At 39.3% G+C, this 14,195-nt stretch overlaps 1 protein-coding gene across 7 annotated transcripts in view; it reads right to left on the reverse strand.

Moving 5' to 3' along the window:
- Nucleotides 1-317: 317 nt before the first annotated feature.
- The window catches only part of ANKRD42 (ankyrin repeat domain 42), a 55,289-nt gene continuing 41,411 nt past the window's right edge, over nt 318-14,195 (reverse strand). For 5 of the 7 annotated variants that reach the window (XM_082844910.1, XM_082844911.1, XM_082844909.1 and 2 more), the window contains 3 exons: nt 11,471-11,597; nt 7,377-7,521; nt 318-430 (listed from right to left, as the gene is read on the reverse strand). In XM_082844910.1, the coding sequence (XP_082701036.1) occupies nt 341-430; nt 7,377-7,521; nt 11,471-11,597 (362 nt within the window). In that variant the 3' untranslated portion in view covers nt 318-340. Of the gene's footprint in view, nt 431-7,376; nt 7,522-11,447; nt 11,598-14,195 lie in introns of those variants that run through there. The other 2 variants (XM_082844912.1, XM_082844913.1) reach the window with 2 other exon arrangements.

Consider the following 14,195-nt stretch of genomic DNA (forward strand, 5'->3'; position numbering starts at 1 on the left):
TTATAAAGCCATAATAGAACTTCTAATAATCTTTATAACTAGACCTTTTGATTACTGTGTTATCTTATATTGTAAAGTTTATGTCAATACTTGGAAAATTAACTACTCATAAATCTAGAGTTTTTGACTTGCCTACATAAATATATAAAAAGTATATTGGGAGGGGGAATACAACTGAGTCCATGTAATTTTAATCCATTTGACATTATACATTTCTGCCTTCAGAATTGGAATAACAGCATGTCTGAGTAATTCTGAGAAGAATTTATAGATTTACATTTTATATCAATTTAAAAAGAAAAGAAAAATCAAGCAGGTTTATTTAAAGTTATTTCACTGATTAGTACCTTTTCACAAAAACTCCCCCAGAAGATACCTTTTTCTTCACTCGCCTCTTCTCTTTGCTTGACTCACAAGAAGGGTCATCTTCCTACAAAGGAAAAGAGAGCCAAATAAGATTTCTATGCTAGACACATTTTTGTCTTTCTACATTACTGTTCCAAAAGAAAAAATTTAACCATGACAACATTTTCAACTCTGGTTTACATTTCTTTTAGAATTTTGTGTAAATACTTACATCAGAAGCGCCAGTTCATGTTGTGCTGATTCATCAGACTGGGAGGTACCTTGAGAAATCATCCAGTCCTACCTTTACCTCATACATCCCCCACACAGAACACCTTGTTGTTTCTGCTTCTATTTTAGACCAACATTTTACAACATATTACTAAACAAAATAACACAAAGCATTAGCATGGCATCCTCTGGATTCTGTGCAAGCCCCATTCTGTTAGGAATCACATTTCCTGGATCCTGTATTTCCTTCTCTGTTCACAAAACATCCCTCAACTGCTCTTGTCTCTTTCACTTTGCCCTGCCACACACTGTTTCTGAATATTTCTCATCCGTTGTGGTACTCTCAGTACCTAGCACAGAAGATTCTTAATACATGCTCTGGGAAGGAGTAAGAGAGGACTAGAAACACAGTGGATACTCACTAGATGTCAGTCATCTTTGAATAATTCTTCTAGTCAGAAAAGTGCTCTGCACTCAGTTGGGCAGGACAGATCTGAATGCAGGAGTTTCAGGAACATCACAAGGCCACATGTCCATCAGGAGAGCCCCTGGCTGGAGGTAGGATTCCCCAAGGTGTTCCCACCTACACCTTTGCTAATGAGGTCAGTCAGCTTAACTCATAGAAGTGTGTGAACATAGAAGCAAACTGCTGTTTTTCCAACACCACCCAGGAAAAAAAACCACACACGTTCCCTACCCCTTGAGAGAGGAATAGGTGGGGAATCTGCTGGCCCTCCCATATAGTGGCCAGGCACTGGTGAGCATAGGGCAACATGATGGTCCCTTCTCTTGAAAAAGCTTACCAACCAATCTGAAGACCAGTAACAACAAACCTTTTACTGGGGCTTAGCATATGGTACCCACTGTATTTCATACTTTACATATATAACAAGGTGAAATAGGTTGTATTAACAACATTTTATAGATACAAGGACAGAAGTCAAAGACATTAATCAACTTTTCCCAAGGTCACAAAACTAAGTAAATGGCAGGATTCAAATCCAAATTTTGTCCAACACCAAAGTTCATGTTGTAACCATTCCTCCATCCTGTCTTCCAGCAAAAAATTTGCTCATTCAGTTCCTAAAACTACACTGTGTACTGTGTATACTGTGCTACAGGTATACAAAAAGGAATGAGATCTGGTTCCCACTCAGGAGTCTGTGGTGGAATAGCAGATATAAAAGAGGTGCTCAGTTCACTCCCCAGCTTTCAAGAGGTCCTCAAGATCATTACGGGATGAATGCAAAAATGTCTATGAAAGGACACTGAGGTAGGGCAAGAGTTTATTAACCTCATCCAACTAGATAGATAGAATTAGAGAAAGAATATAGAAAATGTAGGAAAAGAGGAAGCTACTTGTCAGAGGTAGCCAATTTTCTAGTGCTTAATAGAGTTACCAGACTTTCAGAAACAGTTAATATTTATTTTCCTTTACTTTTCATATATGCTAACTCCTGAAGGAGTTTAAACAATCCCAAATACTCTAGAAATAGTGGTCAAATACCAAAGCATCTACTAACATCAAATATGTACGTCGTTCTATCAAACCAAGCAAGCCTTACTGTAAACTAGTTCAAAAGAAAATATGTGCTTGGCACTCAACAGGCCTCCAGTAAGTGTTCGTTGAAAGTTCCGAGCTTCCAAATTCCAGAAGTTTCTGCATTTGGGGAACATTCTTCACCAAGATTAGTCATTTCCTCATCATAAATTATAGACAGAAACATATTTCTCCCTAATACGTGTTTTCTCCCAAACTCAGGAAAAGAGAACTGCAATACTGAGATATTAAACACATGATTCATGGTGCTTAGACACCTAAAGCAATTCTAAGTGTAAATTAAACCACCACCCCTATGTGAAAATGTACGTATTTTAAATATTAACCGGTTTCCATCTGAAAGAATTTACAGGTTTGTTGAAGAGATTAATAATACTGCGTGAAACTGTTGACAGGTTATGTGTCTACAAATTATTGCCTGGGTATATGGAATTCTTGTTTTTAAAACAATTTCATGCAATCTGATAAGTTTTGGGAAGCATACACAACTAAAGGGAGATAAATCCCACTTTGATTACCAGAACAGTCTCTTATCAGAGTGTCAAAGCAGTAACCAATAGAGAAATCACAAACTTCTAGAACTTCCTTAGACTAACAGCTCAGATTGGATAAACTCACTTAAGCCCTCATTGCTCCAAGGACCCTTACAGGCTCACAAGCTAGGATGTCAGAGGACAGGGAGAAGCCCAGCAGAGATAGAAAACAAGGGTAAGTTAAACACAGAAGTATTCATAGAATATTACCAGTTCCAGGTTGGCTGTTCTTGATTAGCAAGCATGGCCCAAAGCTTTAGACCAACGACTTCTCGAATGATACTGGTTTTGGAGATGGAAGCTATGAGGAGTTCAGTGCTGCATCAATCTGTAGACAGACATCTCTACCAAAGCTATTATAGTTCCCATCTAGTTTACGTTTTTTAAGTAAACATTAAGTACAATACACCTATCAAAGAGCACCCCAAAAAGTGTAGTGTGATGAATTTTTACAAAGTGAAAACACCCAATGTGACAACTGAAATCAAGAAATTGAACAAGAAACTGAACATTACCTGTATCCCAGAATCATCCATTTGCCTCCTCCCAGGCACTATTAACTTGATTTATTTTACATATTTTGGGACTGCATGGTATCATACTGTAGTTTTCTTTTGCTCAGCATTATGTTTGTGAAATTGACCCATAGTGATGTGTAGAGCAGTAATTCATACATTTCCATTGCTTTATAATATTCCATTGTATGATTATACCAAAATGTATTCATTCTTACTGTTGGTAGAATTTTTTATCCAGTTTGGGGGATATTTATAATAATGCTAATATGAATATTCTTGTTCATGTCTTTTGGTGCCCGTCTGTGTACATCAAGAGACATGTACTCATTGCACTGGGAACTGAGTCACAGATGTGTATATGTTCAGCTGTACTCAATGTGGCCAAACAATTGTCCCAAGTGATTAAAATCAATTTACACTCCACCAGTGGTGAATAAAAGTTCCACTTGCTCCACATCCCCATCAATACTTGGTAATGTCTGTTTTGTATTGTTTTAGCCATTTTGGTGGTATATTGACATCTTGTTGGGTGTTAATTTATATTTGTGATAATAATTCTGGTAACACTTCTGAGTACATTTTCATGTTTATTGGCCACTTGTATATCTTATTTTGTGAAGCGCCTGATCATGTCTTGCCCAGTTTTTTACTGGATTGTCTGTCTTTTTCATACTGGTTTGTGTAAGTTCTTTGTGCTTTTGGATAGAAGGAAGGAAAATAAGGAAGGAGATATATTTTCCTACTCTTTGGCTTGCCTTTATTAATATTGTCCTTGATAAAGTGAAGTCTTATTTTAATAAAGTCGAATCTATCAAGTTTTTTTCTACCCCAAGGTCACAAAGATATCACACTGTGTTATCTTTTGGAAGCTTCATCACCTCAACTTTGTATTTAAGACATATCTTGAAATAAATGTTTGAATTACTGTGTATAATTCCAGCATAAGTAACATTTTATCAAATTACTATAAGTTTTATATTTAAATTTTCATAAATAAATTCACTTATTTGAAGACCTAACATCAAAAATTTTAAAGACCGGGCTTCCCTGGTGGCGCAGTGGTTGAGAGTCTGCCTGCTAATGCAGGGGACATGGGTTCAAGCCCTGGTCTGGGAGGATCCCACATGCCGCGGAGCGACTGGGCCCATGAGCCACAACTACTGAGCCTGCCTGTGCTCCGCAACAAGAGAGGCCGCGATAGTGAGAGGCCCGCGCACTGTGATGAAGAGTGGCCCCCACCTGCCACAACTGGAGAAAGCCCTCGCACAGAAATGAAGACCCAACACAGCAAAAATAAATAAAATTAATAAACTCCTACCCCCAACATCTTCTTTAAAAAAAAATTTTAAAGACCAATTTTTCAAACTAAATCTTCTCATAAGCACAGTGAGTGAGCTGGAAGGGCAAAGGGGCTATACAAGTGACAGTAACAAGTGTCACTAAAAGAGGGTTAGGCAGTTAGGTTCAAATCATGGCTGCCCATCTAACAAGCTGTATGACTACGCGAATTCCTTATTTTCTCTGAGATTTGGTTTGTTATTTGTAAAATGAAGAAAATAACATCTGCCAGGTATAAAGTTCCTGGCACTGAGCGCAACACATAGCAAGTACTCAGTAACTGTTGATGATGCTATTAATCAAGGCAAGTTAGATCTCACAGAATTTAAATTTTCAGTGCTGTGTGTAAAGTAGCCAATTGAACTATAATACAAATGATGAGGTGCTCTCAGAGCAGTACAAAGTGCTTGCTGAAAGGAAGACAGATCATTTGTGGTCAGGGGGGTTAGGACAAGGTTGATGAACAAGATGGTTCCTAAAGAGGATTTTGAGAGGCAGAGTTGACAGAAAGGCTTCAAGGTATATGGACAAAACGAGCAAAGGCTTGGGGGTGGGAAAGTGTGGGGCAAGTTCAGAAAAGGTAGGCGACGTGTAGGAGAATAGAAAATAAGGCTGGTGAAGTGGGTTAATGCAGGCTGAGACAATATGTGAGAAAGCACTATAAAAATGTATTATTATCAAAACCAGTTATTATTATTATAAAAAACCTATTTAAATGCATTATGTCAGACTATGCTAGGAATTTTTTTTCTGGCTAAAAATTATGCTCTTGCAGATTCTTTTGTAGGGGAAAAAGTCATATGCAATCATAGGTCCTTACCAGAAGGTGGCAGGAGAGATTTAGTCAGAGCTTCTTGAAGCCTCTATATAAATGAGCACTGAATCAAAAGTTCATTTTATTTATACTTTACATATTTTGACTCCACAATAAACTAATTCCTCCTCCTTTCAGATGCATAGGGCTACACACATTTATCCACTGACTGTTTATACAACTCAAATGTAGAAAATTGAAAGAAAGGAAAAAAAAGAAAAGGATATGAGGAAAGGAGAATACCATGAATACTAGTAGACAGAAAATACCTCAGGAGTTCTACACAGTATTTCATCTAACATCAATACCATCCCATGAGGTAGGTGTTATCCTCATTTTAAAGATGAGGAAATTGAGACCCAGAAGCTTTTGCAGAACAGAAAATAAGCAGCTGCCATTAGAGGTCAGTGACATTTGCTCATTTACAAAAACTCGTGTAACCTACAGCAGGACCGCAAAAAACGATGGGCCCAGAGTACAGGGACTCGAGTCAGCGCTCCTGAAAGCTACACATTGTTGGTAGAGAGCAAAGTCTTAGGAAGGATGTGCTCTATTAGTGTATGACATCAAACCACCCTGGGAACAGACATTTCTGGGCAAGAAAAGATAATTTTAAATAGCTAAAAACCAAAAATTTTCTATGTAGACCATCAATCTGGATTGACTCAAAAGGCGTGCAGCTCGGGTGATCTCCAAAAGATCTAGGCAGCTAGCTAGCGAAGAACAATGTATGTTCTTGCCTCTGAGGAGACTAGAATAGGCAGAGTTCCTGCCACAAGGTGGAGAGGGAGCGGATCTGGAGTGTCAGTGGTAGTTTATAAAAGGTGTATGTCCGCTAGCCAACACCACATGACTGCCCCAGCCAGCCTCTCCATACTAAAGTGTCCCCAGAGGCTAAACGTGGTATAAGATGGTCACTGCAAAAATGAAGATAATGGATTATGATGATTATTTCTATCCCTTGGAAAATTAAGCACTGGTGAGATACCAAAACCCAGAGAAAGTGAATTTGTATACAGAAATACACACGTATGCAGATGAACAGAATGTTGTCTAATATGAGACCAAACCATTAATAGCGGCTTCCTCTGGAGAGTGGAACTTGATATGATATCTGCCCTGTTTTTAACATTTTACAATAAGCACATATATTAATACTTTTTAAATGGTTATTAAAGAGACTAATGATTAGTTTGTACAAAATAAAAAGAAGCCAGGAAGTTTTTATTATATATCATATTTGAGGTGATGTAGATCTGAACAAAATTAACTTACCCACGAGGACTGAAGAAAAAAATTCCCTATGGAAGGAAAATATGAAACGTACCTGAATCCCTACACTATGTCACATGAACTGTCCACAAAGGCCACATCTTCAGAGCAGGGGAGAGTGAGGGTCAAAGTTTCCCTGGTGAGCTTTCTGCCTGCTCTACTGAGACTGGATGGCCTGAAAGGCAAGCACCACTGGGGGTTTCTTGCTGTCACTTTCACTCTATTTTCTATACTCCACCTGCTTTTCTTCATTTGTTCTTTGTTATCTGTTTCTCATGTCAGTTTCTTTTTACAGCAGTTTATTTTGGATATTTAGAATTAAAACATACATACTCCATAGCTGTCTCAGAATTCTTATTGATTACTCTGCTTATAAAATTTTTTTCCTTACATGATACAATAATAATAAAAATTACTGCACACATATGAACCAGGTTGCTATTCCAACTGATAGGTAGGTACATAGACACATATGTATGTGTATGTATATATAGTTTTATAGAGTAATGTATGTGTGTGTGTATATATATATATATATATATATATGTATGTGTATATGTATATTCCTTTACTCCTTACTCCTAGAAAATATGTTATTAACTCCCATTTACAAATAAGGCAAAGAGAGGTTAAATGACTTGTCCAAACCAAAAAGGGCTGCAGCCAGGATTCAAACCCAAATAGCCCCCTCCAAAGCTGGTACTCTTAGCTACTCTTGTATACTACTTCTTGAGAAAGATAAATGTGTTAAGAAGGATACCAACCACAGCCGCAAAGTTGGGAACCTGAGTTTTTTCCAGCACCTCCCTGAGTTGATCCACCTCTGCTCGATACTCATCCAGCTGACATTCTAATTTTTCTCTGCGTAGTCGTTCATACTCTAGGTGGCCCTGCAGCTCTTTGATAGTCCTGTCAAAAAAATTTGGTTTCAATCAATCTCCAATATCAACTAGCAATTATTTTGGGTAATAGTGAAAAGTATCCATACATTATATACATTATATTTAAGGCAAATAAAACAAAGAAAGCATTTTTTCAACAAATATATACTGAGAGTGTACTATGAGCCAGCACTGATCTATACATACTGGAGATAAAAGCAGTGAACAAAACAGGCCAAATCTACCCTTGTGGGGCCTACCTTGGCAGCCGTGGTGGAAGACAGTAAAGAAAATAAATAAGTAAATATATGTATTTCAATATAAGTAAGTAAATATAAGTATGTTGGAAGGAGATAAATGCTAAGGGAGAAAAAAATAAAGCAAGAAAATAATAGAAATGTTGTTGAGGAGGGGGTTAATACCCCATACACAATGACCAGGGAAGGCCTTACTGAGAAGGGGGCTTGTGAGCAAAGTCCAAAAGGAAATAAGAGATAATCAAGTAGACATCTGGGGGACGAGCATCCCAGACAGAGAGAATAGCAAGTGCAAAGGCACTAAGGCAGAAGAACACCTGGTGAACTCGAAGGAAGAAGCCAATGTGGCTGGAGTAGAGTCAGAGAGGTAAAAGGGAGCCAGAACAAGTAGGGCCTGGTAAGTCACAACAAGGACTCGGCTTTTACTCTGAGTGAAATGGGAAGCCATTAGAGGATCTCAACAGAGAAACGGCACGCTCTTAAATGTCTTTTGCTTTGTTTTTTTTAATGATGTAAAATTTGCTTTGAGCGAATTACACAAATATCAACTAAACAATTCAATGAGTTTCCACTAATGCATCCACCATGACTACCAAGATACAAAATACTTCCATCATCTCAGAAAGTTCCTTCATGCCCTTCCCAGGCAACCCTCACTTCGCAGAGGTAACCACACTTCTGAATACCTATCGTGTTAGATTAGTTTTGTCTCTGCTTGTAAATGATATTGTACATTATATTCATTTATGTGCCTGGCTTCTTTCAGTCAACAATATGTGAGATTTATCTGACTTAGGTTTTAGCATGATGAACAGACTGCAGGGGATGAGGGTGGGGGGTGAGGGAGCAGGGACAGGAAGTTGGGAGACATATCAGGAAGATGTTAAAATATACCCAGACAAGCGATGCTAGGACTGGAACCAGGGTTTCTTTCTGCCTTATTGCTGGATGGTGAGGGCACCAGAACTCCCAAGGCATGTTGAGTTGGATGTCAGGTCTGAAGGAGGGCAATCTAAGAGTATACAGTAGTAGCCCTGGTATGGAAGTGAGTGGGGTTGAGGTTAGAGATAAGAAAAAAGAACATTAACTGTGGAAACCTAGAATTCAGCAAATGAGAAGAGAAAATCAGCCCCAGGACAGAATAACACAACCACGTTTTGCTGTATTCTGAGTTTCATCTAACCAATCAATAATGACAAAGGCAAAAGGACATCTCTCAAACTAATACTTATCCAGGTTTCCTTTACAATTAGATATAAGATCAGGAGTTTGTACCCAAAGAATAAATGTCTTCAGATGTACTCAACACAAAGTGAGAAACACATACTAGAGAAGAAGTAAAGCTTACTCAGAGGAAACATTGCAGTCTCAGCTAATAGGAAACTACAATCTGGCACAAAGGCTAAAGCAATCTTTATAAAAAAAAAAAATCCTGCTCAAATGACTTACATCAATATAATAACCATTTCACACTGAAATGTGAACATTAGAATTAAACGTTCCATTAAAGACTATTATTAAAATTGTAATGACCTTGGATAATAGGTTTGGAGTCATATAGACTCAGACACAAATCCTGGCTCCACCCCCCACGCTTAGTCCTCCCTTTGTGACTTCATGCGTGTTACTTGTAAATTCAGTCTTGGTTTCCTAATCCACGTACTGAGATAATAGCTAATGGAGCTGTGAAGACTGCATGAAACAATATATACAAGAGGCTTATATAGTGCCTACCATACAGTAGTGCTCAGGAGTACTACAAGCATCCCTAGCAGTAGTACAGTAATATGTCTTGGAAGAGAAGTAAAGGGAACAAAATTTAAAGCTCATTATCTAGGAAATAATTGCTCTACTGTGAAGTACTTTTCTAGACTACAAGGGAGCTAAGAACTTTCGGCTAGGTTCTTAGGCAGAGGCCAATACTAAAAATATTCTACATCTCAAACACTTTAATCAATACAGAGGCAGTCAGGAATTCCCCGGCGGTCCAGTGGTTAGGACTCCACGCTTCCATTGCAGGGGGCACGGGTTCAATCCCTGGTCAAGGAACTAAGATCCTGCATGCTGTGCAATGCAGCCAAAATATACATACCTACATACATACATACATACATATATATATATATATAGAGAGAGAGAGAGAGAGAGAGAGAGAGGGACAGTGGACAGCTACTTATGTGATGTAATTTATGAGATACCAAGAAGGCCCCTGATTAAAAAAAAGAAAATTTCTTTTTGGTCTACCACAACTTCCTAGTGCCTAAAATCCCATTAAGAGACAGAGTATTTTGGCTTAAGATTTTGTCTTCTGTTCAAACTCCCAAGTACCCATCTTATCAAAGATTTAGATGTTACTCTGAATACATTTACCAGACCTCTTACTGAGATTAAATTCAGAAGAGGGTGAATGCAAGAGAAACAGGAGGTTCTAAGAGTATGAGGGAAAGAGACCCAACCAAAGGAAAGGGCAGGGGAAGTGGAGAATCCATGTGCACTGCTCTTTACAGACCCGTGTTTTGATTAAACTACAAGTCTCCCCTCCTGTCTCCCTGTGTTCCCTGTCCACTGTGGAAAGCAGAGACAAGAAAAGAGGCAGTGGGAGGAAATAAGCACTTTGCATCCTCTATCCCAGCAGCCATTAATTAACTAGAGAGGTACCATATGTACCGAGAGCCAATTTCAGGTGCAGGAAGTGAAAGGTGAGGGAATATGCAAGCGTTCTAAGGGGTGCCACTGTCCGTGAACATAGGACTAGGTTGGTGACTTGTGAGCAAGCAGTCCAATTCGATAGGGATGGCTAGAGACTGTGTTGGTTGAAAAGCTCAAAGTAGCTGTGGTCTCAAAAAAACAAAGGGGCTTCCCTGGTGGCGCAGTGGTTGGGAGTCCGCCTGCCAATGCAGGGGACACGGGTTCGTGCCCCGGTCCAGGAGGATCCCACGTGCCGCGGTGCAGCTGGGCCCGTGGGCCATGGCAGCTGAGCCTGGGCGTCCGGAGCCTGTGCTCCGTAACGGGAGAGGCCACAGCAGTGAGAGGCCCGTGTACCGCAAAACAAAAAAAACACAAAAAAACGAAAACAGGAACTCTTAGCGTTTTAGTTTTGCGAGACAAAAAGTTCTGGAGGATGGTTGTACAAAAATATGGAATGTACTTAACACTACTGAATTCTGCCTTAAAAGTGGTTAAGATATATTTTATGCTTATGTGTATTTTACCACAATTTTTTTTTAATTAAAAAAAAAATTTTTTTAAATTGGTGCACAAGTTTTTGGCACCACAACGAAGACCTGTGTTGGGTCTTTGTTGCTGCGCGCAGGCTTTCCCTAGTTGCGGCAAGTGGAGGCTACTCTTTGTTGCGGAGCACAGGCTTCTCACTGCGGTGGCTTCTCTTGTTGCAAAGCACAGGCTCTAGGCACGCGGGCTTCAGCAGTTGTGCACGGGCTTAGTTACTCCGCGGCATGTGGGATCTTCCCGTCCCAGGGCTCGAACCCATGTCCCCTGCACAAGCAGGTGGATTCTTAACCACTGTGCCACCAGGAAAGTCCCTTACCACAATTTTTTAAAAATCTTAACACCTTCTCCATCTGGGGGCTTAGGAGGAAAACAGGTTGGAAACTCACACCCTTTGGTGGGGATGAAAAAATAAGTTGTTAATCAACAAACCCTCACGTGGCATTTAGAAAGGTAAGTAAAAACAAACCATCAAAGTTTTGAGGACATTACTTTTCAGACTCAAGCTGTTCTTTCTTCTGCTTTAGATCTTCTTCTGTTATGCCTCCCAAGTGTTTATAGTTGCTCTCTGCAATTTCCAGGAGGTGTCTCAATTCTACAATTTTCTTATAAGCTCTCACTGCAAGACAGAGTTGAACAGGAACCTAGTTTAGACAGATAACAGCTCATGAGCTCACAGGATGCTGGTCCTGGAGCATACGCTTCCTCTAAAGCCAGTGTCTGCATGGTCAGTGTCTGTATGGTTCGGGGAAGGAGATGGAGGGAGGGTGGTGTCTATATAGAAGGACACATATCAGTAGCAGAGTATTAGGGTGAACAAGAAGTGAAATATCTAAATGGAGGATTCTCTTCCTGCTGTTGGAGGATATATCACTGTTATGACTATTAATACCAGGGAAAGGAAGGGAAGGGAAGGGGAGGGGAGGGGAGGGGAGGGGAGGGAGGCTGGCTAGCAGTGTTTTAGGACTAGTTGTATATTACAGGACCATGCACAATCTATTTATGTCAGAAAATTAGAAAAACTGAAATATGCTTGATTGATTTATGATAAATCAGAACTAATCCAGCCCCCCAATTTTATGATTAGTCACTTGTAATATCTAGGCAAGAGGATATTGAGAAGGAAGTGTGTTAAGAGCTACCTTGAGCTATTCTCCAGCTATCAAAACCATGATTTTTTCTATCCTTTGTGGTACAAGTTCTCAACCTGGGGTGATTTTCTCCTCCAAGGAACACTTGGCAATATCTGGAGACCTTTTACTTGTTAAACCTCGGGGGATGGAGGGAAACAGACTATTGGCATGTAGAGGCTCAGGATGCTACTAAATACCTTAAAATGCACAGGTGGGCCCCCCTCAACAAATAAGTATCTGGCCCAAAATGTCAATAACACAGAAGCTGAGAAACTCTGCTTTACAACCAGGTTAGCAAATCACAGCCTCTTCTCCCTGACACTCACCACTCTGATTTATCTCTCAATAGGTTAGAGCTGCAGGTTCCAAACTACATACATCAGAATCAACTGGGGTACTTTTAAAAAATGTATATGTTTGAGCCCCATAGCAGTCCTACAAATTCAGGTATCAGTAGTTAGTAAAAGCTCCTCAGACAATTCTGACGGGCAGACAGGTTTGGGATCCACCATAACTAATAGCAAACAAGTAGAGGGGATTTTTTTTTAATGTTACATAAAATGGAAACAATTGTGATGGTTTATTTAATTCTTTAACATTTGAAGGCTATGTTTTGAAAGGGCTGTTCTATGGGATCATCGGAGGTAAGAGCTAGGATAAATAGGGATTAGTTCCAGGAAGAAAGATCTTAACAAAGGCGAAACTTTTCAACAAAAACAGTTAAGAGGGTGGGAGGGAGGGAGACGCAAGAGGGTAGAGATATGGGAACATATGTATATATATAACTGATTCACTTTGTTATAAAGCAGAAACTAACACACCACTGTAAAGCAATTATACTCCAATAAAGATGTTTAAAAAAAAAACAGTTAAGAGCTATCATGTATTTGTGGAGTGCCTGTGATGGGAAGGACACTACGATAAGTGCCTTATACATTTACCCCTGTCAAAAGGTAGAAATGGGCCACATGGGTGATAGTGGGGGCCTTGTCACTGAAGGTGATTGGATGCTGGATGACATGTGACAGAAATGTTGAGCCAGGAATCAAACCTCAAATGGGGTTCTATGATGCCATGACCCTAAACCTAATTCACTAAAGAATGCTCTGAATTGAGGCTCAGTTCCAAGAAGTCCGTGATGACAAGAAATCCATTCAGTCCCCCGTAGGCACTCTGGCAAAACCTAGTATTCCAAGAGACTGGCCAGTCCTTTGGATTTTGCCCTGGAATAAAATTAAATAGTTATGTCAAATAGCACATGACTTCATATATAGTACCTTCACTAGCTGCAAGCACCCCAGCTGGGCACCAGCCAGAGCCTCACTATATGGCAAGGGTGTAAGAGTGCATTTGTGTCAAACACACCACAGAAGGAAACTGTTCTAGCTTCGTTCTTGGTCTTTCCTTAAACATCTTTTAAAATTTTTGTGATTCACTGACAATGATCACTTCACAAAAATCTCCTAATCAACTAATTTCAGAAGACACTGAAATTCTACAAATCAACTGTTCATCTTCTGCAGTGCTAATAAGTCCTTGCTAATTCTCAGTATAATCAACAAAAAAGAAATTTAAGCACAAACAAAATTTTAAAATAGATAAAATGGATTGCATTAAAATTAAAAACTTGCACTGGCAAGGACATCATTAAGAAAGTTAGGATAAAAGACAGCCTCCTCAATAAGTGGTGCTGGGAAAACTGGACAGGTACATGTAAAAGTATGAAATTAGAACACTCCCTAACACCATACACAAAAATAAACTCAAAATGGATTAAAGACCTAAATGTAAGGCCAGACACTATCAAACTCTTAGAGGAAAACATAGGCAGAACACTCTATGACATAAATCACAGCAAGATCCTTTTTGACCCACCTCCTAGAGAAATGGAAATAAAAACAAAAATAAACATATGTGACCTAATGAAACTTCAAAGCTTTTGCACAGCAAAGGAAACAATAAACAAGACCAAAAGACAACCCTCATAATGGGAGAAAATATTTGCCAATGAAGCAACTGACAAAGGATTAATCTCCAAGATTTACAAGCAGCTCATGCAGCTCAATAACAGAAAAACAAACAAC

The sequence above is a fragment of the Leucopleurus acutus genome, assembly GCF_964270905.1.
Source record: "Leucopleurus acutus genome assembly, chromosome: 8".
Classification (NCBI taxonomy): Eukaryota; Metazoa; Chordata; class Mammalia; order Artiodactyla; family Delphinidae; genus Leucopleurus; species Leucopleurus acutus.